Source organism: Capra hircus, chromosome 5 (assembly GCF_001704415.2).
Source record: "Capra hircus breed San Clemente chromosome 5, ASM170441v1, whole genome shotgun sequence".
Lineage (NCBI taxonomy): Eukaryota > Metazoa > Chordata > Mammalia > Artiodactyla > Bovidae > Capra > Capra hircus.
This window is the reverse complement of record NC_030812.1, coordinates 109,703,994-109,729,117: the sequence shown is the minus strand read 5'-3', so window position 1 is coordinate 109,729,117 and position 25,124 is coordinate 109,703,994. Positions and strand designations below refer to the sequence as shown.

At 55.8% G+C, this 25,124-nt stretch overlaps 1 protein-coding gene across 5 annotated transcripts in view; it reads right to left on the bottom strand.

Annotated features, from left to right (window-relative positions):
• SYNGR1 (synaptogyrin 1) overlaps nt 1-24,741 on the bottom strand; it is a 30,175-nt gene extending 5,434 nt beyond the window's left edge. For 2 of the 5 annotated variants that reach the window (XM_018048786.1, XM_018048789.1), the window contains exons 1-3: nt 24,569-24,741; nt 3,953-4,190; nt 2,428-2,573 (exon numbers count right to left, since the gene is read on the bottom strand). In XM_018048786.1, coding sequence (XP_017904275.1) covers nt 2,428-2,573; nt 3,953-4,190; nt 24,569-24,667 — 483 coding nt within the window. In that variant the 5' untranslated portion in view covers nt 24,668-24,741. Of the gene's footprint in view, nt 1-843; nt 1,150-2,427; nt 2,574-3,952; nt 4,191-5,679; nt 5,873-18,736; nt 18,859-24,568 lie in introns of those variants that run through there. The other 3 variants (XM_018048790.1, XM_018048788.1, XM_018048787.1) reach the window with 3 other exon arrangements.

Here is a 25,124-nt window from a genome sequence, read left to right as displayed (position 1 = left end):
CCAAGGCGGGACTCTGGCTACAGGCAGCTAGTGCTATCTCTGCAGTCACTCCTTTAACCCAGCTGAGTTAAGGACTCTCTGAGCCATCCAGTTCAAAGAGCCACAGACAGGAACCGTGGAGGGGTGTGGGCCCCTGCTGGGCCTGGGTGCAGAGGTGAAGCTGGGAGTTCTGTTCAGAGCCCAGGGACCTAGTGGTCCACCTGGCTCTGCTTCTTCAGAGCAGGCGCACTCTCTGTGGCATCTCCACTGCGCAGGGCTTTGCCCTGGGGGCCAGTCTGTGTTCCAGGGCTGCTGAGGGCCCCAAGGAGCGAACCTGTGCAGGACTGGAGGCCAAGGTCCTTTGGAAGATCAGGGATTCACCACACAGGAATCACTCCCAAAGAAGAAGTTATGAAGGTGTCCCTGACTCCTTGGAGAGAATGAATGAATGAACAAAAGAACTGACATTTATTGAGCATCTCTGTGCCAAGCCCTGTGCCAACCTTCGTTTCATCTGCACAACAGCCCTGAGAGGTTGGTTCATTATCACTTCTCAATCCAGGGAGGCAGACTGAGGCACAGAGTGGTGCATGGCTCTGCCAAGGGTCCCACAGCACACGTGAGCAGAGTCAGACCAGGAGTCCCCTGCTGTGCTAGGCCAGGCCCCTTCTGGCAGCCAGCCTCCACTGGGACTGTAAAATTGACCTTCGTATTGCAGCTGTGGGAGGGCCTCTCAGCCCTTATGGAGCCACCTCCAGCCTGTGGCAGTGCATTTCAGAGAGATTTTGGTTTGTCTTTCTTCCCATCCCCAGCCTGTGCGCTCCTGGGGCCAGGAACCACCTGTGATTCATCACTAGGCACAGAACAGTTGCTCAATAAATGTTTACTGAATGAACACACACATGAAGAATCAACAAAGGAGGTGATGAGAAGTGGTGAGCCTTAACTGGCCCCTCTAGCCAGCCTTCCGCTACCCTGCACACCCTGGCATCTTGGCTGGTCCAGGCAGTGGGCTGCCCTTCAACCTTGCCACTGAGCATATACTTAGGGCTTCCTGCTTCTGGAAGCTGTGCAGGCCTACGGCTGTGCCGAGGCGGGAAACAGCGTGTTGTATTCCTCCTGGAAGGTAAGGTCCTTGAATCTCCGCACGGCCAAGGCTGCGGTCAGGCTCTGCCAGGAGAGAGCAGGGGTGAGGCCGGCGCGGAAGATGAGGGGGCAGGCAGAGGCGCCATCAGGGAGGTTGGCTTCAGGGGGCAGGTTGGCACCTGTCAGTCAGCCATTCAGACTCCGCCCCTGGAAGTCCCGGTGACCACTCACTCACTCCTCCTCTGCAAGCCCCGCCCCAGGGGAAAAGGGATGTCTAGGTGTCCACAAAAAGAAGAAATCTGGCCAGGATGGGCCCAGGAGGGGAACAGGGAAGGCTGGCTGCAGCATGGTCTCACAGAAGTGGCCGGCGCTGGTGCCTATATACAGCGCCGGGGGGGCTTCTTGCAGAAGGCTGAGGACAGCTCGAAGGCCTGGACGGGAGGGGGATGCGGGAGGGGAAGGGAGAACCCTTGGGAAGGGGGAAGGGAGCCTACATGACCCAAGATATCTGCAGGAGGGAGACGGGAGAAGAAAAAACATGTTGAGAGGACAGGGAGCCAGTGGGAGGAGGGGACAGTCACGCTGCCATACCAACTGGCGCACGAGACCACCAGATCCAAAATCCACAAAGGGGGCGACCTCTGGCCAGGGGCGCCCAGAGACATGCTTTTTTTGACCTACATATACATGTAGAGGTCAAATATATATGTATTTTTAACACACAAAGATCAGAATCCACATAGAAGTTCAGATTCCTGGCCTCCCTGGGAAAACCAGAAGCCCTGGCCTCTGTGGGTCCCCAGTCCTGCTCAGAACAGGGCCTGGGTAGACCTTTTCAGGATGCTGAACACCTGCCGCCCGGTCCACTCATGCCTTCTCTCATTCTGCCTGCCAGATGGGCACCTGTGTTTGTGACAGCCCACTGCAAACCCAATCTCCCCATTTTACAGACAGGAAGGCAGAGGCCCAGAAAATTAGGAGAAGCCCCAAGATTCAACCCAGGTCTCCTGACTCTCAGCCTCTGCTCTTTCTCAGCCTTGAACCTCAAAGCCTTATCTTCCCATCTAGGCCTCAACCTCTCATCTGTAGAAGGGAACAGTAAATAACTACCACCCAATGACCAGAGTGGTTAGGAGGGGAAGCTGTTTCCACAGGAAGGGTGCCCTGCACCAGAGCCAGGGTCTGCTATCACCCCCGACTGTCCTGGCTGGCAAAAGGCAGCGGTCTCCCTCCTCAGGGAGCAGCCCCGCCGTGTGCATTGAGGCGGGAAGCAGAACAGAGACCCTGGCTGTGCTCAAAGGCCACCCACCCGGGAGCCCGGCTGGGGCGGGCAGGTGTGGGCTGGCTGGACAGCGTACTCACCCACGTGAAGATGGAGAAGAAGGAGAAGGCGATGGCGGCCCGGGCCGCGTCCGTCCCCTCGTTCAGCGGGTTGTCCTTGGGCTCGGAGACCTGCCACTGGTTGGCCAGGAAGCAGAAGCCCACGAACCAGAGGAAGGCCCAGAAGGCTGGGGTGGGCACAGGGCCAGGCAGCCCACGTGGGCGGAGAGGGCGGGTGGGGAGGAGGAGACGGGAAAAAAGACCGAGGAACCGGGGAGGTTCAAGGGCACGTCTCCCACGCTCCCCACCCACAGAGGGAGAGGAGGTGGGGGGGGGTCAGAGTTCGAGGAGTGCAGGGAAGCCCAGGTGAGAACAGAGAGGCCGGCCAGACCCGGAGCAGGAGAGACCCCGAGGAAGGAGGCGGCCAGGCCCGGACCAGAGTCAGGGAGGGGCGGGCAGTGAGAGAGGGAGGGACGGGGAGAGGGAGAGACAGAGAAAAGTCAGTGAGCCTCGGCCGCGCTGCTCTAAGCTCAGCCAGCACAGGCTTCCCGGCTTAATCCCTGACTGACCCGTGGTCTAGCCGGAGGCCTGCAGCTCTTCTGTGAGGGGCGGCCACCTGAGCCCACCCCCAACCTGGCTGCAGCCGCCCAGAGAACTGGACCGGGGAGGACGAGGGGACACGTCTATCTGCAGTCCCACGGAGCCTTGAGACGGCTGAGGGTTCCTTTGAGAGTCCAGGTCTGGGAGTTTTAGGGGTGGGAGCCTTGTGGGGACAAGTTCCCCCTGGATGCCCACAGTCTACCTAGAGAGGCCCAAAGCTGCTCTGGATGAAGAGCGTGCGTGCCCAAGGGCTGGCACCTAGAGCCCAGCCCCTCCCAGAGGCACTGCTGGGGAGCCCTTGAGAACCACTCACGGCATATCTGTACCTTCAAATCGAAGGGGCCCCAGGCCTCACTGCCTGCAGACCAGGCACATCCTGAGAGTCCTGGAAGTGGCTGGAGGGGCCCCAGACCGAGACCCAAGAGCCCCAGGCCGAGACCCAAGAGCCCCAGGCCAGGGACACCAAGCCCAAGCCTCCTCCAGCCTCTCAGACTCACTGGGACAGAGGTCAGGGCACCTCTGCCAAAGCCGCTTCTGAAGGGCAAGGGCAGCTCCCCAGCCCCAAGTTCTGACCCTCCCAGGGCACCTAACGTGTGCAGGTCCTTTGGCCATCACTCGGCTTAGTACTCACAGGGCTCCACCAGGGAGGGGGGCCAGAGGAGGCCAGTGAAAGCAGAGTAACCCCCTCCGGACATTGTGTTCCTACTCTGCCATGAGCTGTGGGCTGTCTTGGGGTCTCGGGCCCCGCCCTGGTCCTACACAACCCTGCTGCCAGCCTTGTGACCCCAAGTCTGTCCCTTTGCAACCGCCTGCACCTCGGTTTCCCCATCTGGAAAATGGGCAGAAGGGTGGCAGCCACCTCCCAGGTGTGTGTGAGGCTGAGCAGGACCACAGTCAGGAAAGCCCCTGGCAGACTGTGCTGCTGGTGGGGGGAGGGGGGCACAGTACCCACTGGGGTGGGGCTCACCCGAGACGCCGATGTCAGACAGGACAGCCTTCTTCCGGTCCTTGACGCTGCTTATCTGGGGGAAGTACACGTCCAGGGCCAGGTAGAGCAGGCAGGTGAGGAAGGCGAGCACACCCACGGTCACGCCGTAGCCGCAGGCGTTGGGGTTGCGGTTGTAGATGCAGAACTCCTCGCTTTCCAAGGGGCTGTTGAGGTAGCCCTCATTCACGATGGAGCCGAACACCACGATGGAGAACACCTGTGGCGACAGGGGAGGGGTGGGGGTGGCCGTGAGACCCGGGCAGGCCCCTCCTAGTGCTGGCTGCCTGCCCCTCTGTGAGCCCTCTTCATCCCAGTCACAGGGCCAAGGTGCGGCATGCAGGTCAGAGGGGGAGGCCCAGAGAGGGAGGGAAACTTGCATGGGGTCAACACAGCACAGGTGGGGTCAATCACTTCCTTCTCCAGCTGGAGGCACTGAGGACGCCCCCACCCCCTGCCCAACCACAGATGTGGCCCCACTCCCCTTCCAGCCAGGTGCTAAGAGGCCTTCCTGGGCCCTGACACCAAGGTTCCTCTAGGACTGGACCCAGCCTCCCGGAAGAAGCGGTCTCAGCCCTCCAGGTGGTGAATGCCACGCCTGCAAGCCCCTGGCTGACTGTGGCATGAGCCAGCCCCATCATGGGTTCTGCGGAATGACAGGCTGTCCTGGGCTCTCAGGCCCTGTCCTTGGTCCCACCCTTCCCTGATGCCCAGGCGCTGACAAGCAGAAAGAATGACAAAGGACCAAATACACCAGTTACGACCTTGTCAATCACAGGGCAACCTGCAGGACCCCAAGCGTCACAGGCGTTACCTCCTTTAACGCCCCCAACAACCTCCAAGACGGGTCTACTTCAGCTGAGTTGGCTGCCAGCAGGGGTGGTCCCTCCTGACCCTACCTCCTGGCATCTGCATCCTTGTGCTATCTCCTTCCCCTTGACTGAGGGCTGAGCCTAGCAAGTTGCTTTTCAGCAAAACAGACTATGGCAAGAAGTGACGGGATGTCACTTGTGTGAGGAGATTACAAAGACCTGGCCTCGGCCAAGCTCATCCTCTCCGGCCCCTCCTTGCTCGCTCTGAGGGAAGCGGCTGCCAGATCTGGCGCTGCCTTGTGAAGAAACATACAGACGTGGAACTGAGGGAAGTCTCCAGGCAACAGCCAATAGGGAACTCGGCCCACAAGGAATGAGGCCTGCCAGCGCCATGAAAGTGAGCCTGACGGCAGAGCTCCCCTCAGCCTTCAGATGAGACCGCAGCCCTGGCCAACAGCTCAATGTGCGAGGCAGTGGCACCTCATTAAGCAGGCTCCCGGCCACGGAAAGTGAGAGAATCAAGCGCTTTTGTTGTTGTTGTTGTCGTTAACGTGTGCTATCCTTATTTGGCTGCATCAAGGCTTAGCTGCAGCGTGCTGCAGGATCTTGGTTACCACGTGCAGGCTTCTCTCTAGTTTTGGTGTGTGGGCTTAACTGCTGCACCGCATGTGGGATCTCAGTTTCCTAACCAGGGATTGAACCAGCATCCTCTGCACTGGAAGGCAGAGTCTTAACCCCTGGACCACTAGGGAAGTCCCCGAACATTGCCTGTTTTAAGTCATTACATTTGGGGGTGTGCTGTGGCACAGCAGCAGCTAACGAATACAGTCAGTATCGCTGGCGTTTTGCAGATGAGACAGGGAAGGTGAAGGCATCAGTTCATGTGCCCAGACTCACACAGCTGGGACGTGGCAGAGCTGGCTTCAAACCCAGCGACCTGATTCTGAAGTCCATGCTTCTTCCTCCTGCCTCTCACCTCCCCTGAAACTCTGAGGATGAAGAGGCCCAACCACAGTCAATGGACAAACACACAGACAGGAAGACAGAGCCTCAGATGTGGCCTGCAGTGAACTTGAGGTACAGCTGCATAGGACTTTTTTTTTAAACTTTTTATTTCATATTGAAGTATAGCTGATTAAGCTTCACCAATGGCTCACTGGGTCAAGAATCTGCCTGCAATGCAAGAGACAAAGGAGATGTAGGTTAGATCCCTGGGTTGGGAAGATCCTCTAGAGAAGGAAATGGCAACCCATTCCAGTATTCTTGCCTGGAGAATTCCACAGACAGAGGAGTCTGGTGGGCTACAGTCCATGGGGTTACAGAGTCAGGCACGACTGAGCAACTAAGCACACCGCTGATTAACAAAGTTGTGATAGTTTCAGGTGGACAGCAAAGGGACTCGGCCACACATACACATGTATCCATTCTCCCCCAAACTCCCCTCCCATCCAGGCTGTCACATAACAGAGTTCCCTGTGCTATAAAGTACGTCTTTGTTCGTTATCCATTTTAATGCAGAGGATTTTAATTGCCTATTTCCCACTTCATTTTGCTTTCCAATTTTTCCACAATGAGGAACTATAATTTCAGTGTGAACCAGATACATTTTTGTCCTTAGCTAACACCCTGGATGGGTAGAGGCTCCATGGCAGGTGTGAGAAAAAAATATGAGAAGCATCATTTTTTTAATTGCATTTTTAAGATGTCTACACATGGATGTTATAACGTACTAGATATATCAGTGTAGTAGTAATATATATATAAAACAAATCTACATTTTTTATTGAAGTATAATTATATATTATATAAGTTACAAGTATATAATATATACTTGTGATTCAGTTTTTAAAGGTTATACTCCATTTACAGTTATTATAAAATATTGGCTATAGTCTCCACGATGTACAATAAATCCTTGTAGCTTATTTTAGACATCAGTTTGTACCTCTTAATCCCCAACCCCTGTATTGCCCCTCCCTGCTGATAACCACAATTATTCTCTATATCTGGAAATCTGCTTCTTTTTTGTTGTATTTACTAGTTTATTGCATTTTTTAGACTCCATATATAACTGATATACAGTATTTGTCTCTATCTGACTTATTTCACTTAGCATAATATCCTCCAAGGCCATTCATGTTGGCAAATTTTCCTTCTTTTTTATGACTGAGTAGTATTCCATTCCAAGACAGATTTAGAAAAGGCAGAGGAACCAGAGATCAAATTGCCAACGTCCGTTGGATCATCAAAAAAGCAAGAGAATTCCAGAAAAATACCTACTTCTGCTTTATTGACTACGCCAAAGCCTCTGACTGTGTGGGTCACAACTGTGGAAAATTCTTAAAGAGATGGGAATACCAGACCACCTGACCTGCCTCCTAAGAAATCTGTATGCAGGTCAAGAAGCAACAGTAAGAACAGACTGGTTCCAAATTGGGAAAGGAGTATATCAAGGCTGTATATCGTCATCCTGCTGATTTAACTTATATGCAGAGTATGTCATGCGAAATGCCAGGCTGGAAGAAGCACAAACTGGAATCAAGATTGCCGGGAGAAATATCAATAACCTCAGATACACAGATGACACCACCCTATGGCAGAAAAGGAAGAGGAACTACAGTGCCTCTTTATGAAAGTGAAAGAGGAGAGTGAAAAAGTTGGGTTAAAACTCAACATTCAGAAAACTAAGATCATGGTATCTGGTCTCATCACTTAATGGCAAATAGATGGGGAAGCAACGGAAACAGTGACAGACTTTATTTTGGGGGGCTCCAAAATCACTGCAGATGGTGACCACAGCCATGAAATTAAAAGGCGCTTGCTCCTTGGAAGAAAAGCTATGACCAACCTAGACAGCATATTAAAAAGCAGAGACCTTTGCCAACAAAGGTCTGTCTAGTCAAAGCTATGGTTTTTCCAGTAGTCATGTACAGATGTGAGAGTTAACTATAAAGAAAGCTGAGTGCTGAAGAACTGATGCTTTTGAACTGTGGTGTTGGAGAAGACTCTTGAGAGTCCCCTGGATTTCAAGGAGATCCAACCAACCCATCCTAAAGGAAATCAGTCCTGAGTATTCGTTGGAAGGACTAATGCTGAACTCCAATACTTTGGCCACCTGATGCAAAGAACTGACTCCTTGGAAAAGACGCTGATACTGGGAAAGATTGAAGGCAGGCTGAGAAGGGGAAAACAGAGGATGAGATGGTTGGATGGCATCACCAACTTGATGGACATGAGTCTGAGCAGGCTCCAGGAGTTGGTGATAGACAGGGAAGCCTGGTGTGCTGTAGTCCATGGGGTCGCAAAGAGTCAGGCACAACTGAGTGACTGAACTGAACTGAGTATGCCACTGCATATATATACCACATCTTCTTTATCCATTTATCTGGTTGCTTTTTTTAAAAAGTATATTTATTTTTATTTATTTGGCTGCATGGGGGTCTTAGTTGTGGCACGTGGGATCTTCACGGTGGCATGCAAACTCTTAGCGCAGCATGTGGGATCCAGTTCCACGACCAGGGATTGAACCCTGGTCCCCTGCAGTGGCAGTATAGAATTAGCCACTGGACCACCAGGGAAGTTCCTGTCCATTCATCTGTTGATGGACACTTCAGGTTGCTTCCATTTCTTGGCAACTGTAGATGATGCTGCTATGAACCCTGGGGTGCATGTATCTTTTCAAGTCAGTGTTTTTGGTTTTCTCAGATATATGCCCAGGAGTGGAACTGCTGGGTCATACGGTACTTCCATTTTTAGTTTTTTGAGACACCTCCATACTGCTTTCCACAGTAGCTGCACCAATTTACATTCCCATCAAAGGTGTATGAGGATTCCCTTTTCTTCACATCCTCACCAACATTTGCTATTTGTGTTCTTTTTGATGATAACTATTCTGACTGATGTGAGGTGATACCTCATTGTGGTTTTGATTTGCATTTCCCTGGTGATTAGTGATGCTAAGTATCTTTTTATGTGCCTGTTGGCCATCTGCATGTCCCCTTTGGGGAAATGTCTATTCAGATCTTCTGCCCATTTTTAAATCAGCATTGTTTTTTTTTTTTTTTTACAGGATTTTGTGTGTGTGTGTGTGTGTTGAGTTGTAATAGCTGTTTACCTATGCTGGGTATTAACCCCTTATCAGCCTTATCAATTGCAAATATTTTCTCCCATTCAGTGGGGCTGTCTTTTTGTTTTGTTTATAATTCCATGGACTGTATAGTCCATTGGGTCGCAAAGAGTTGGACACGACTGAGTGACTTTCACTTTGTTGTGCAAAAGCATTCAGGTTTAATTAGGTCTCATTTATTTATTGTTACTTTTATTTCCTTGGCTTTAGGAGACAAATCCCCCCAAAATATTGCTAGGATTTATGTCAAAGAGTGTTCTGCTTATATTTTCCTCTATGGGTTTTACGTTTTCTGGTCTCACATTTAGGTCTTTCATCTATTGTGAGTCTGTTTTTGTATATGGTGTGAAAGAATGCTCTGATTTCATTCATTTATGTGTAGCTGTTCAGTTTCCCCAGCATTACGTATTGAAGAGACTGCTTTTTCTCCACTGTATATTCTTGCCTCCTTTGTCACAGGCTAATTGACCGTAAGTGCATGGGTTTCAGATTCACTCACACTTCATGGGAGGACTGACTCAAATTTTTTTCCCTAAAGGAGTGCATGATCTAAAGTTTCGAGATCACTGGTCCATGACACTGTGTATTAAGGATTCGGACCCAAATATCCACTACCAGATGAGTGGAGAAGTAAGCTGTGGCGCATCCATACAGCGGAATATTATTCAGCCACTAAAAGGGGCAGAGTTCTGATACAACTCGAGGGACCTTGAAACTGATGAAGAAAGAAGCGAAAGAAGCCAGATGTGAAAGGTCAGTATTATGATTTCTTTTACGTATTATACCCTTAATAGGCAAACCATGGCAAACAGACCAGAGATCACCAGCGGCTGGGGAAGTGGAGAATGGGGAGTTGACTACTTAACGGGCATGGGGGGTCTTTATGGGGGTAATGAAAGAGTTTCGAAACTAGACAGGCGGCAGTTGTACAACACTGTGAATGCACTAAACGTCACTGAACTGTATACTTTGAAATGGCTCATTGTGGGTAATGTCAATTTTTTTCTGCAATTCAAAAAAAAAGAAAGGATTGATAGGCTGTGATCTGGTCCAGCCACGGGCACCGAAGTGGGCAGTGGGGGCCCGTGAGCTACACGTCTGCCAATCCTGAGTTGGGAACGTACATGTCACCACAACCCCAGGCCTGTGGAGGCCTCCGGGCTCACAGCTCTGCCCAGTCACAGGCTCTGGTCTTCACAATCACCCCATGGAACAGTGAGGGCGATCCCTACTGCCCCCAAATTACAGAGCAGGAAAACTGAGGCTCCGAAAGAGAAGGTGACTCTGCTGTCGGGAGTACAGGCTGAATCGGAGCCCAGTTCCCCTCAGTCTCAGCATTACGCTCTCTTCCACCTGACCGAGCTGGCTCGGCATCAGGAGGTAGACCCCTAAAGGAGGGGCGACCCTTTATTTCCAGAGACCCAGGGGATCAGCAGGAAAGCAGGCTGTGGGGCCAGAGTGGCAGGTCTGGCGTTCGGGGTCACAGGAGGGGAGAAGCAGGAAGTCCTGACTTCAAAGCGGTTGTCAGACAGATCCCTGGGCTACTGACACAGCCCAGAGGAGCAAGGCAGACACCAACGCGAGATGAAGGCGGGCTCTGACAGCCAGCTGCCTGGGCCGTGCACTGCACAGCTCCAGGGTCCACCACTCACACAGCCCCTTGGACTGTGACCGAGGTCAGTCTAAGACTCCTACCAGAAAACCGCCAGGTCGGGAATCTGAGGCGCTGTCTTCAGATTTGGTCACTAGACACCACTGATCCAGCAAAATGGAAAGACAGTGAAAGACACTCAGTCGTGTCTGCTCTTTGCAACCCCACGGACTATACAGTCCATGGAATTCTCCAGGCCAGAATACTGGAGTGGGTTCTTCTCCAGGGGATCTTCCCAACCCAAGAATCGAGCCCAGGTCTCCTGCATTGCAGGCGGATTCCTCACCAGCTGAGCCACATGAGAAGCTTGAGAATACTGGGGTGGGTAGCCTATCCCTTCTCCAGCGGATCTTCCCGACCCAGGAATCGAACCGGGGTCTTAAAAGCCTCTTGATTAGAGAGAGACTTCAGACACGAGGAGTCACACAGACCGGATGGATTTAAACCCCAAGCCTGCTCCTCATGCTGTGTGGCCTCCAGCAAATGACATAACCTCTCTGAGCCTCAGCTTGGTCCTCTGTAAAAATTAAAACCTTCCCTCCAGGGCTGATGGGAGAAGGACATCAGTGAGTACCCAGAGCAGAGCGGCTGGAACTTTGTAGGGTTAACTGCCTTCTCCAGAGGCCCTGGACACTTCCTGACAGACGTGCTCCCTGGGGGCTGGAACAAGGGTGGGTCCCCCCCCCCGTGGCCCCCCCCCAAAGCAGCCTTTCAGGAGGTTGTGGGGGGAGGGGAGCAGATGGGAAGAAGTCTGGGCTTTGGCAGAGGAGGAACCATTAAGACAAGCCCTCTTGGGGGAGAGGAGCAGGGAGTCCTCAGGGAGGCCAGAGGAAAGTGCTGGCAAGGACGTGTCCCCAAGAGGGGATGAAGCAAGATCAAAACAGCCTCCGAAGGGCCTGGAGGAACCACAGGCAGAGCGGAAGGAGGGGTCCTCGGGCCAGCTCCTAGCCACCTGTCCTTCAGAGCTCCCTGCCCTTCTCTCCACAGACACGGCCTCGGGAAGGCATTCATCACAGGTCACAGGCTTCTTGGTGCCTCATGTTGGGCTGAGAGGGGGCATCCGGGGTGACCACCTCCATGGAGATACAGCTGTCGGGAGCTGACCAACTCTGGAGGGACAGGAACAAGGGGGCAAGAGCCTGGGTCACATTAGCCTGGGTGCTGAATCTGCCTGGTCCCTTGTCTAGCAGGTGACCTCAGGCCGGTCACTTAACCTCTCTGAGTCTCGGTTTCCAAGTCTGCACAGTGGGGCGTAACAGTACCTAAACCACTGACGTTTTGTGAGCAATGAGTGAGGTCCTGCATGCAAGGATCAGCCTGTGACCTGGAGTGACCTGTGACCTGGAGCATCCAAAAGGTGCCAGACTGACCCTAAACAAGTGGAACAGATAATGTAGGCCATGACTCATGGGAGGGAAGTGGCAGCGATCAGGGAGAGAGCCCTGAGCAGTGATTTCTGAGCTGAGCCAAGAAGGGGCCTAAAGGAGCATCAAGCGGGACAGGAGGAGACAGACTGGGTGAACGGGGGTCACCCAGTGAGCTCTGAACAGACGCTTGTCTGCAGGGATGTAGGGCCATGGAGATATCTGGGAGAGATGCTCCGTGGAGAAGTAGCCGAAAGTGCGAAGGCCCTGAGGCAGGAATGAGTCTGGTGGTTGGAGAGGCACACAGAGTATAGCTGAAGGGAATGAGCAAGGTGAGGTCACCCAGGGCTTCAAAGGGAAGGCGGAGTTCAGGAGAAGGTGAGTGACTTGATCTGAGTTAGGTTTTAAAAAGCATCACCCCGGAGAGGAGGAGAAAAGACTGTGGGTCAAAGGGAAAAGCAGGGGGACCAGTGGGACCAGGTGAGGGATGAGGGGGCAGGGCTGGTGTGGGTCAAGGGATGGGGTGAAGGGGCGGGAGGGGACTGTCCTGTGGAGGGAACGTCACCAGAACCTGCAGACAGAGGCCCGCTGCTGGGAGGGGAGGGGGGCGTGGGGGGTCATGCCAGGTCCCCTGGCTGCAGGGCTGGGCCAGGACAGGGAGCCTCCCAGGGCCAGGCTGAGAGTCTGCTGGTCAAGAAACTGAGGCTCCAGGAAGGGAAGAAGTATGGCTATGAACACACAAGCAGGCCCCTGCAGTCTGCCCACGCTCCCTACAGACATTCTGAGCCCAGGTGAACTCCTCTGTTTAGCCGCAGTCTCCCCGCCTGACTCAGTGGGCTGCTCAGGATCTCAGTGGGGGCCAGGCCCACAGATGAATCCCAAGCAGGAGTGTATGCAGGGTCAGGATCAGGGAGGGCGGGAGGCAGCCCCTGCTAAAAGCAGGCCCCAGCCTCAGGTTTCTGTTCCACAGTCAGACAGAGGAGGAACCGGGATTCCTCCAGACCCACGATGGGAGTGAAGGACACACTCTTGACTCCGCGAGGTCCCTGTCCTTATTCTCATTCTACCCGCGTCCGGGGGGCCTGCCCAGGTCACGTGGCTGGTTGGGGTAGATGAAGACTCAAACCCGGGTCTCTCTGAATCCAAGGCTGGTGCCCTGTGTCAGGCGTCCTCTGGGGTAACCTGCTGAGGCCGGATCTACAGGGATGGCAAGGTGTACACAGGGCAGTCACCAGAGAACCGGAAATGAAACCCAGATGAAATTTGATGCCGGCCACAGCTGCAAAGGCATGGGAGGGAGACGCTCACCCCACAGAGCAGATCTGCTGCAGGGACTGGAGGCAGGTCTGCGGAGGCAGATCCAGCAGCTGGGAAGCAAGAGAAAATGAGGGTGGGGGCCTCGGGGGGCCCCTGGTTACTGGCAGGCACAGGAAAAACAACATCCTTCCCTTGTGCTAAAGAAAATGTTTTTTTTAAAAAAAGCACCAAAGTAAACCGGGCCAAGATGCTGTTTTTTTCCCACCATCTTTATAATCCAATCCTGTGTCTAAAAAAAAAAGAAAACCCAGATTCCAGATGGCATTTAGAGCAGAGCTATGCCAAACTCAGAAAAATAAATCGGCAGGGACCTCAGCATCTCAGGGTCCTGGATTCAGACACACAGAGACAGAGACTCCAGAACCGCCAGACCCTGCCTGGCCTCCCATCTCTTCCTCTCTCAGCCCGCAATTCAGCCATCCCAGAGGACCAGTGTGGGCAAAGCCACCGGCTGTCTGATCATTTTGCCCCAGCAGTTCCCACCTCCCAGAATGCCCTTCCCCACCTTTTCCATTTTTCAAATAGGAACGAACTCCTTCACACCCTTCAAGACCCCGCTGGGAGGTGGCAACTTGCAGCCGCCCTCTGGGACACCCTCTTTCCTAGTCACCGTCCCCGACCCTGACCCTGGACATACTCCTGCTTGGGAGTAATCTATGGGTCTGTCCCCGGCTGAGACCCTGAGCCAACCCACAGCCTCCACAGGGGCCCTGCATCCACTGGGAGTGCTTGACTAAATCATCTTGTTTAATCCCCATCAAAACCTCTAAGGATAAAAAAAAAACCTAAAAACACCCCCCCTACATGTTAGGAGATGCACACCACGGTATATAAAACAGATCAAGTCCTACAGGATAGCACTGGGAACTATATTCAATATCTTGTAATAACGTAATGGAAGAGAATCTAAAAAAATCCATAAACATATACATAAAACCGAATCACTCCGCCGCACACCAGAAACTAACACAACATTGTAAATCAACTACACTTCAATAGACAAACAGCAGCAAGAAAACACCCGCCCAAAGTAGGCTTACTCAGCCCATTTCACAGACAGGGAAGCTGAAGCTTCTCTAGACTTTGGCCTGCCCGTGGCCAGCCCACCCGGAGCAGGTCAGTGTGGCGCCAGGTCTCCCAGGCTCAGCGCCCCTGCCAGCCCCATTCCAGGATGTGAGCCAACCCTTAACCTTCAGCTGCCTCCCCATGAGGAAGTGAATTCCAGACCCCAAACTCCAGGAGCAGGTGAACCCCAGGAGTGACAGCTGCTATCCCGCGCCTGTCTCCACCCACAGTGCAGGAGGGGCCTGGCCCACTTTCCTCCATGTCTGCACACGGAGCTGGCAGCCTGGGCCTGGCCCACTGCTGGGCATAAGGCTAACTTGGGCTCCAGGGAGGGTTGGCCCAGCTGGTGGGGTGGGCAGGGGGTGGAGGTGGCAGGGGGAGGTGGGGGCAGAGGTCACTGCTGTTTGCCAGGAACTTCCCAGAGGGCTGGCTTTAAACACCTTTAGGCACCTGCCGAATCTTTCCCCATAAACTATGGAGAGATGAGGTCGGGAGCCTATACTGCCCACCTCCTTTGCTATTTCTGGATGGCATCTTCTGCCTCACCCTGTACAGGGGCGTCTGCTTCCAAATTGGGCAGCTGGGAGGAGTCCCTGGTCCTAGCCTCACACTGCAAGGCAGCCAGCTGACCTGCTCACTGGCTCTCCACCTCGCAGTCTGGGCTACTGTCCACTCCCAGGCCGCAATGTTCCACTCCCAGGCCGCAATGTTGCTGCCTGAACCAGGACCACCACCTCTCCAGCCTCCTCCAAGCCGGCTCCAGACGGCCGCCAGGGGGCACTCACCACCCCCCAACTCTCATCAGTCCCTCCTGTGCCGTGCTTAGTCGCTCAGTCCTGTCCAACTGTGTGTGACCCTATGGACTGTAGCCCGCCAGGCTCCTCTGTTCACAGGGGTTCTCCAGGCAAGAACACTGGAGTGGATTGCCATGCCCTCCTCCAGGGAATCTTCGGGACCCAGCAATTGAACCGGGGTCTCCTGCATTGCAGGCGGATTCTTTACCAACCCAACTACCAGGGAAGCCTTCAGTCCCTCCTGGGCTGAGCAAAAAGTCCAGTCCCTAAGATGGATTCCCAAGGTCCCCCTACTTGAGCCTCTGGTCTCATCTCTGGTCTCTCCCAGTCTTCAGCGACCTCCAGCCCCTTATCCATCTGCACACTGACCCCCACTCAGCTGCTCAGACCCCAGAGTGGGCGTGTACTCAAACCCCATCCAACCTGGCTCGTGGGCCTATTTCTTCAGCCTTCCCCAAACAACTCTGCTTCCTCCACGCCCCACACGCTTGTCCAGGCCACCGTCCCCTGTCGCCAGGCGATGACAGCAGCTTCCCAGGGCCTGTGTGCCACTCCTGCCCCCTGCCCCATCCACTTTGCCACAGCTGGAAAGCTCTCTTCAGACCTAAGCCAGATCACATCATCCCCTGCTGCATCCCACACCTCCACGGAGAGCCCCGTCCCCACCACAAGCGCCAGGGTTCCTGCCTTCCGCTCCGCCTCCTTTCCTGCCCTTCTCCTCTCGCTCCCTCCTGAGCTCATTCCTGCCTCAGGTCCTTTCCACAGCTGCTTCCTTTGTCTGGGATGCCTAGAGTCCCCCAGGTCTTCCAAGCTGGCTCCTGCTGGTTCCTTCTCAATATCCAAATCTCAATGCAAGCCACTTCCTCAGAGAAGCCCTCCAGACCTGACTCCCAGTATTTGCCAATGCACCCACTTATTTTCTTGATAACATCATTACGTATTTTCTTTTTCTTATGTTTCGCTTCCGTTGTTGGGTGTATGTCTCTAACTCAGACCCAGAGGGAGGGTCGGGAGTGAACAGCAAGCCTGAACGATGGGCACTTGAGTTGAAAGGGTATTCTCTCCTTGGCACCTTGGCTTACACACCTCTAACCACGGGGAGCTCGCTCCCTAACAACAGGCTGCCAAGTCCTCTCCCTCAGTGAGAGCTGAACCGCCTTCCTGCCAGCGTCCCTGTGAAATCTCTGCCTCCTGGGCCTCCAGGGGAAGGGTGGATGAACGGGCAGCCAGGCATCTGAGGGACGAGTCAGGCTGCGAGGGCTCTCTTCCCGGAAATGGGCCCTGCCCCCCCCCCGGAGTCATGTGAGGGGAGGGGCCTAAGCCAGCACAGCGGCGCGTGACGGGCACCGGGCGGGCACTCGGCTTCCCCAAGAGCCTCGTGCAGAGCCGCGGTGCCGAGGCGAGGCGGGGCGGGCAGGCCCCCTTCTCTCCTCCCTGGCCCGGCTGCCCCCTCCGCAGCCTTGGAAGCGACCTGCGGCGGATTAGGCCGTAATCTTCCTGCAAGCTGTTCCCGTGTGTGCTCTCCGCGGTGGGGGTGGTAGTGGGCTTGCTGGGCAAGGGGCCCTGTCCCCAAGGCACTGAGATTCAGCCTGCTGATCCGAAGGCGTCCCGTCTTCCCCCTCCTGTGGCTGCACAACCGCAGTGGGGCAGGGAGCCCCCTTAGACATGGGGAAACTGAGACCCACTCGCCCTGAAGACGGGAGACTTGAATGGAGAATGTGGGTGGAAGGAGGGTGGGGCAGAGAAGTTCCCAGCTTCATTCACCCACATGTGAGCCCCGACGGGATGCCAGGTGCCGTCTAGCACTGGGGACGTGACTGTGACCTGATAGACACGGTCCCTGCCCCCCAGAACTTACATCACCACGTGGTACCTCTCGGCCTCGACCTCCACCCCTGCCATTCCTTCTGCCTGGAACATCCCCCCTCTGCCTGGCTGGCCCCATCGCTCCAGCCCATCCCAGGCCTGAGTGTCTCCTTGTCCCCTCACTCTAGGTCTTGCGCTCACCTCCGGATCTTAAGTGGTTTCCCCGCTGCATTTCCCTGTGTGAGCCTCGCACAGACCGGACACATTAAAGAGGAGGCGAGAGTCCTGCTGGAACCACCGGGAGGACGCACAAACCCTTCACTGGGCCAGATGCGGCCGAGAGAGGCATTAATGACGATCGGCCGTGGGATCTGGCTGCTTGAAGGTCACGGATGATCTTGACAAGGTGGCGGGGTGGGGGCAAGGGCCTGAACGGGGCGCACGTGTGAGAGAAAACCAGCGAGGAACAGTGGGGACAGTAACCACAGCCAAACCTTCTGGAGAACCAGAGGACTGGGCGAGGGGGTAGAAAGGACACGCGTTTGTAAGCTGACGGGAGAGAGCCAGAGTGGAGGATGGAGGCGAGAGTGGGGAAGGAGGAAGAGAGGGAACCCGAGTCCTTGAGCAGGTGACGGGGGCATCCGGTGGACCCTGCGAGGCTGGCCTGGCCGCCGGAACAGGAGAGAGCCTGGGGGAGGGCGGGCGAGCGGAGGCCAAGGGTGGATGCCAGCAGGACTTTGCCAGGTGAGCGCAGCAGCGACGCAGGAAGGCTAGAGCCCAGAGCAGGTGGGTGAGACCACCCGGGAGCCCAAGTTGGAGAGGGGCACAGAGAGGATGGGGTGAGGGCCGGGGCACCACGGGAGGGTCCCGGGTCAAGGACACGAGGGAGAGAGCTGGGAAGATGGGAAGGGAGGGGAGGGGCGGACACCTGAGTTCTCACCAAGAATGACAGCCAGAACCAGGGTATGCCAGGTGAGAGTGGCTGAGGCGGAGAGGAAGGAGGCCAGCCGGAGAGAAGCAGGGAGCTGCAGAGACCAGGAAGGCAGGCAGGACGGTGCTGGGGCGGGCAGGCAGGCGCGGCGTGGAGTCTCTGCATTTTTGAGGGACAGGGGAAGTGACCCGGGGGCTGGGCCACAGTGAGGGCAGTGGCTGGTCCGGAGCTGGCCTGAGATTCCAAGCTGGGGGAGAAAGGTCTGCGAGCAGCCTCAGGAGCCAGGAGGACTCTGCCCCATCTCCAGGCTCAGCGGAGGGAGGGCATGAAGCAGAGAGTAGTCCCCACCAAGAAGGCAGCCTGTCATTCTTGGCCCGGGGAAGCAGGGCCAGGCAGGACCAGGTTACCCTGCAATTTTAAGGAAGGGGTCCGGGGGTGTTCAGAGGAGGGTCGGAGATCTGGGAACAGACCATGTCCTCTTGACCCCTGGACCCTGAGCTGTTTGAGTAGCCTGGGAAGGTTGGGGCTCCTGGACGCTTGCTTTCTAAACAGCCTGGGACTGTTCCAGCCAACAGGCCACCCCTTCCCCACGGTGCCCCTCCCCCATGCATCTTCCCCAGCAGAGGGGGTGTGAGCACGATTCCCTCCTGGGTGGGAGGGCTTCCCCAGAAACACGAGGAGGGCGTGGGCCACCCTGCCGGCTCCAGCTGACACTGTCCGGCTCACACGTTTCTGGCCCTAGGGCCAGGCCCGCTCTGCAGACCCCCACAAAGCATTGGTGGGGGGCAGGGGGAGGTTGACATCGCTTCTTCAAACACTTACTGGTCTCAAACTTCCCCACCTGCAGTGTGCTAGGAGCAAGAGGAGGGTTCTTGGAGGGTGGAAAGGCTGGGAACTCACCAGCCCAACCTGTCTCCTGTTCCCATCTGACAGATGGGGAAACGGAGGCCCCATCTTGGCCTGTTACTCAAGTCACACCACCCGTCACAGTCGGAGTGGGCGCAGAACATGGCCTCAGGCCTTGGGCCCCAGACACTCCTGACGCCCGGCCTGGCCTCCCCTCCTACCAGACAGCTGGTTCTTCCGGTGGAGGTGCCAACGCGGCTCCCATGCCAGTTCTACCATCTGCCCTTTCCCTTCCCCACCCCCTCCTCCTGGCTTTTCCTTCTCTCCGCTCTCCCTCCCCCAGGCTTCGTTCTTTCTCCCCAGGCTCAGGCCCGCCTAACGGCTCTGCACAAGTGGCCGTGTGGGACTCCCCATGTGGCTGGGGACTCCCCAAAGCAGGAAGCAGGGGCCACGTCCTGAAAGTCAGGTGCAGGCTGCAATCTCACTTAAAGTGGGGGGGGAGGGACGAAACCCACTGGACAGGGATGTCGTGCCCAGAGGAGCGGATTGGGCAGCAGGCCCTTTATCCGTCCATTTTCACAAACTGAGTCAGGTATCCCCTGGAGCCTGGGTACCCCAATCCCATGCTACTGATGAGGCTGGGACTTTCCGTCCCCTTCTGGTGGCCCTGTGTCAAAGCCAAACCCAAGACTCCTCAAGCTCCTGTACCGTCCCAGGACGTGAGATGCCCAAGACATACGCAGAAACCTACCAGCCCTCTCCTGACCCCGTCCTAGGCCTGAGAGTGATGGGACCAGCCAGTCACAGGTCAGCCACAGGTGAGGAAGATTTCAAGAACTTCAACGATAAATGCCAAAGGAGCCCCGGACCCAGCTCCCTAAGTAAGTGGCAGGGCCTTGCCTGGTGCCGGAAGAGGACAGGTTGGACCATTCCACACATTTCCTGCTGGGCCTCCTTCCCCCAGAATCCTCCCTAAGTCACACCTCCCACTGCAGGGAAGCTTCCAAAACACGCCTCTTTTCTCGGCTTGAACTCCCTCTCTGAGGCTTTCCATGGCTCTCAGATGAGGCTCAGCTTGTGAAACTGGCATCCAAGGTTTGCCCTGGGCTGCCCCCCTGCCTGCCCCCATGCCTCTGGACCGACTTCTCACTCTCACTCACACACCCAGGGTCCCCAAGAGCTCAGCATTGTTTCGGAAGCCCACTCAGACCTGCTGTTCCTCCCAACTGGAATATACACTTCCCCCACCTTCTTTATCAGGATCAACTCAGGAATCATGCCCCCAGGCAGAGGTAGCCACTCTGCACTGGATCTCCTCTCTTCCTTGACACATTCCAAGCCTTCTGGATGGTTCCTGTCGATTCAATTTTGTTTTCACTGGACAAGAGGATTGCTGGTGGGACATACAGGCAGGCATCCAGCAAGGATTTGGTGTTTGTGGAATGAACGAACGCCAGAGCTGGCCACAGGCTCTGTCACCACCCTGGACCTGTTTTACCCACTGCCACTGCAGGCTCCAGAATTCCTAGGCCGGACAGGGAGGGCAAATGGTTGGGAATAGAGACAGGGCGTCTAATTTTGAAGGCGCTGCCTTTGCAAAGCAAACTTGGCTTTTTTTTTGTCCAAGTCCATGGTGTGCAGGGTCTCTGTTCCCCAACCAGGAATCGAATCTGCACTCCCTGCGGTGGAAGCACCCACCAAGTCTTAACCACTGGACCTCCAGGGACATCCTGCCAATTCAGCTTTTATACTCAGTGTTTGCTTGCAGTGATTGAGGGAACCTGATAAAAATGAGGGTGTAAAACTGCTCCCTCAAGCCACTCCTTGACGCCACTGCAACTCAGACAGGGAAGGTGGTTCACTGAACGTGGACCCAAGTGGGCTGGGTTGAAACTGCGTCTCTGACAGTCCCAGGCCCAGTCTCTGTCTCCAAACAGCAGACAAGTCACCTCCAGCCTGCCCCTCACTTCTGTCCTCGCGGGAAAGATGTCCCACTCTACTTACAGCATCCTGAGTGTATAAGCTAAAGCCCTTACGAGATCAACTCTGAAAACAGCAATACCTCAAACAGTTTATTGGTTAATTTGTGCCAAAACAGAGTATTAATCCAGAAAGAAAAAGAAAACCTCTCATTCATCAGCGCCACTATTTTTTTTTCCCATGGGTCATTTCAATGCTCTAAAAGTAAAGATGTACATTTCAAACAGAAGGAGGGCCTTCATATGAAATCAGCTAGCTCCCAGCGACAAGGGAGCCTGGTGGGCTGCCGTCTATGGGGTCGAACAGAGTCGGACACGACTGAAGCGACTTAGCAGCAGCAGCTCCCTGGTCAAACTCCTTTGTTCTCACCTGGCTCTAAACAAAGAAAGGGGTCACTGACGGGCTGCCGGATCAGAGCCAGACTGGGCACCTCTGACGGGGAGACAGAGGCACAGTGGGGGCCACGGCTGGCGCCAGACCTCCTGTTCCCCCAGCCAGCACAGAGGAGGCAGCTCTCGGCTCTACCTGCTCTTCCTGAACTTCACCTTGCCCTGGTCAGGAAGGGTCCAAGCTGGAATCCACCAGATGACTCATCAGCCCCCTCCCTACCTTAACACTCAGGGTCAGTTTCTCAATCACAGTGGTGAGTAATCACCCTCACATGTTGGGGGAAGGAGCGAGCTAGGGGAGTGGAAGGCGAACAGGGGTGGAGAGGAGCTGAAAAAGCCTCAGTCATGAGATGAGGGGGTCCTGTGGGCCTGGGGGCTCGGGTTCTAGGGTAGGTCCAAGTTTGGTGACTCCCTGAAGCTTACATGCTTTGGGGGCCCACTTTCAAATAAATAACAGAAATAACAAAGATCTTTTACAGATTTTTACAAAATCAAGAGCCCATGTGCTCTCAATGCTAGGGCCCCTCCAGGGCTCCAAGAAGGGTCTGGGGAGCACAGGAATCCTGGACAGAGTGACTGGCCATCTTGTCTGTCTGGGACAGGGCTGCTCCCAGGATATGGGACTTCCTGTGTAGAAGGCAGGAAAGTTCTGGCAAACCAGGGAAAATCGGTGATGGATGCTCAGACTCCACTAGCTCAAAGGTGAAGCTTAAGACCTGCCAGACTCTGTAGGGAGCAGAAGGAACACGAGGGCAAAGGACAGGTCGGCACATGTGTCCACGACATGACCCCAGCATGTTAAAATGTCTCAGGACACCACGTGTTTTTGAGAAAGACTGGAAGGAGACAGAGGCCCTTCTTATGAGGTGGGATCACATGGGCTTTTTCTTCCTTTTTTTTGCAGTAAGATACATACAACATTGGAATAGAAAATGGCAACTCCAATAACCTTGCCTGGAAAACCCTTCGGACAGAGAAGCCATGCTGGGCTGCAGTCCATGGGGTCACGAAGAGTCGGGCGCCACTGAGCACACACACACATAACGTAAAATTTACCACCTTAACCATTTTTAAGTGTACAGATCAGTGGTGCTAAGTATGTATATATCATTGTACAATCATCACAAGTGACTTGTGTTCTGTGTTTATTGGCAGGTATTACTTCTAATGATTAGGAAAAAAAACCTATGTACATTTTTAAAAGTGTCAATCAGCCTGTATCAGACGCCTCTGCTCATGCAAAGGTAGTGAGCAGGGCTGGGAGGCTGTGGGGGCCTTTGGGGTATTGGATGGGGGCTGTGGACCCAGATGACCCTTATCCTTCCCCAGTCAGATCTCAGGATTCCAAATGCTTCCTGATCCAGGGAAAGCACTGTGCTTTGGAGACAGGAAGATTTGGGTTCAAATCCTCTCCATTTGCCACCGCGATGCTCAGTAACCCTGGGCCTCTCTGAACCTCGGATGCCTCAAGTGCGTCTCTGGGGGAAATAGGTGAGCAATCGTGAGTGCAGTCCTGCACACAGTAGGTGCGTAGTGACTTTTTCTCTCTTCTGCTTGGAAGGTCCTCCCTGTGCTTGGATGTGCACGCCTGTCAACCCTCCTCATTCTTCCAGGCCCAATTTAACATCACCTTCTCCAGGAAGCTTCTCTGATTCCTCCCCGAGTGCTCCCAGCCTCTCTGCCTGGGGGTGCCTGGCTCACTCCCCGGCAGGACCGGAGGCTCCCTGGCACTAAAGGGATGTGTCTGAGTCACGCCACCTTCCCTCTGGGCCTAGCCGACTCAATAAAGCTTCGCTAAATGAAGCCATCACCAGCAGAAGTGACCCAGGCAGACAAAACGCCCACACCCCCTCACAAAGCCGGTGACTTCACCCTCCCAGGCCAGCGGCCCAGAGGCCAGGTGAAGGAAGCAGAGCACAGAGCCGGCCCACCTGATCAGGCAGGTGTCCCCCAGAGCTGCACTGTTGCCGAGGATTTGCCAGGGTCTCTGCGGAGCTGGAGACGACACGGATGAATGAACCTGGCACCACAAACCTTCCAAGATGTACCCCTGGGGTGCCTGGCCGTGGGCCATCACCGGGCTTCCCTGCCCCCAGAGAGCTCCCCATCTGGGGGGCACTTGAGAAGCCTGGAGTGTAAATGTTGCCACGCTGCTTCCTGAGGCACCAGAGGCAGGTTTGAACGTTTTTAGACAAAGCAAAGGTAAATAGCTCCCTTTTCCTCTGGGAGGCCAGAGATAAACACCCAACGGTCCCACCCATCACACGCTAATGTGGCCCTGAAAATCCAGGAAGTGAGGGAGCTTGAGCATGCCTTGGCCTCAGCGGGCTTTAGGTGCACCCCCTGGGGTGGCTAGTAGGGCCCCTGCCCAGTGTCCCCAGTCCGGGCACTTCTAACATAGGCCCACAGGCAGGGGCCCCAGGCCTGCAGAGGCAAGACCCTCTAGTGAGTGGGCCTGGGCAACCAGAGGGAGCCCCAGATACCCCTCTCCAGAGAGGGGCAGGCCTCCCTTCCCTGGGGGTGCCTCCCAGGCCATGTGAACCCTTCGCCGTGTGCTGGTTCTGTCCCATCCTCTCCTCAACCCCAGCTTTGAACAGGGACCCCTCCCCACTCAGCTCTCTGCACTGGGGTATTCTGCCCTAACCAGGCTGGAGGTCAAGATCGGGCCTCTCTGCCCTTCTCTGTGGGCAGGGGTCCTTTCTCCCGCTCCCACGCCCCACTGCTGGGGCATCCAGGTGTATTCAGGGCTTGTCCCCAGCCCAAGGAGGTCTCAAGGAGGCTCCTCCCATCTCACCACAAATAGGGAAACTGAGGCAAGCCAGAGGAGGTGACGCTGCCCATCTCAGAATTTAACTACTCGTTTCCCAGGAACATTTCTCCAGTGGCTTCCAGCCCAAGGTCACGCTGCGGGAAAGGCAGTTCCCAGTGGAAGCCAGGAATCCGGCTCCCGCCGCGTCGCTCCACACTGCCCAGGTTAAGCCACAAAAGCCCGGTTTCCTGCCCTCTCCTCCTTGAACGTCCATGGCAAGCGCGCGTGCACCCCCACGAGACGATCCACGCCCTGATTCACCCCCCCACTCTCAAAAACAAGGCCACCTGGTGATTCACCGACACACACCCCCCCTCAAAAAAAAAAAAGCCACCTGAAACCAGGGTTTGGTCCCCACGGTCGCCAGTCCGCCCAAGCGGCCGCACGCAGCCCGAGCCGTGAGGTGGCTGGTCGCGGCCTGGAGGTCACCGCGACGCGGGGGAGAGCAAGTAGGAGGGTCACCGGGAAGCCAGGGGTGGGGGAGCAGGAAAGCCTCCGCGAGCGCTGGGCACCCCCGTCCGGGGGCTCGGGAAGGAAAGAGCGGCGGGCGTCAGAACCCCGGGCGGACGGCTCCCCACCAGCGGCCGCGCCCGGGTCCCCCGGTGCCCCGGGGGTAGTTGGCGTCCGTCCGGGCGCTCGGCCCTTGCCCGCACCCCCCCACCCCGGCTCTCCACCCCGAGTCCGGCCGGGCCAGCCGGCCGTCCTTACCCAGGAAACGACGCGCAGGATGGTGTGAGGCTGCCGGACCAGGGTGTAGGGGTCGAAGGCGCCCCCGGCTTTGCCAGCTCCGTACGCACCCCCTTCCATCGTGCTGCACCCGCGCGGTGCCCCCCGTTCGGCGCGCGCCGCCGGCCCGTGCGCGTGCGCGGCGCCCCCGCCCCCTCCCCGGCTCGCGCCGCCCGCGTGGTCGAGGGCTCCCGCGAGGGGGCGCTGTGCGCGGAGGGAGCCGGGCGGGCGCGGGGGTGGACCTCGCGCGCCCTCGATCGCGGGGGCGCGGGTTCTGCGGTCCCGGCGGAGGGCGCGCTCGTCGCCGGCTTGGTGACCTCTTTGCTAAGTAGAGGGGGCGGGGGGACGAGGAGGGGGTGTGTGTGTGCAGCAAATGCAGGACTTGTCGCCGCCCCCCAGGACCGGGCCGCCCTGCGTCCACCACTGCCCCCTCCGAGCCTACGCGGCTCTGGGATGAAACCACCTTCCTTACTTGTTTGCTGCTTTCCTGGCGATCTGTCTTGCCCCCAATATAATGAGCGAGGAGGGACCGCCCTTG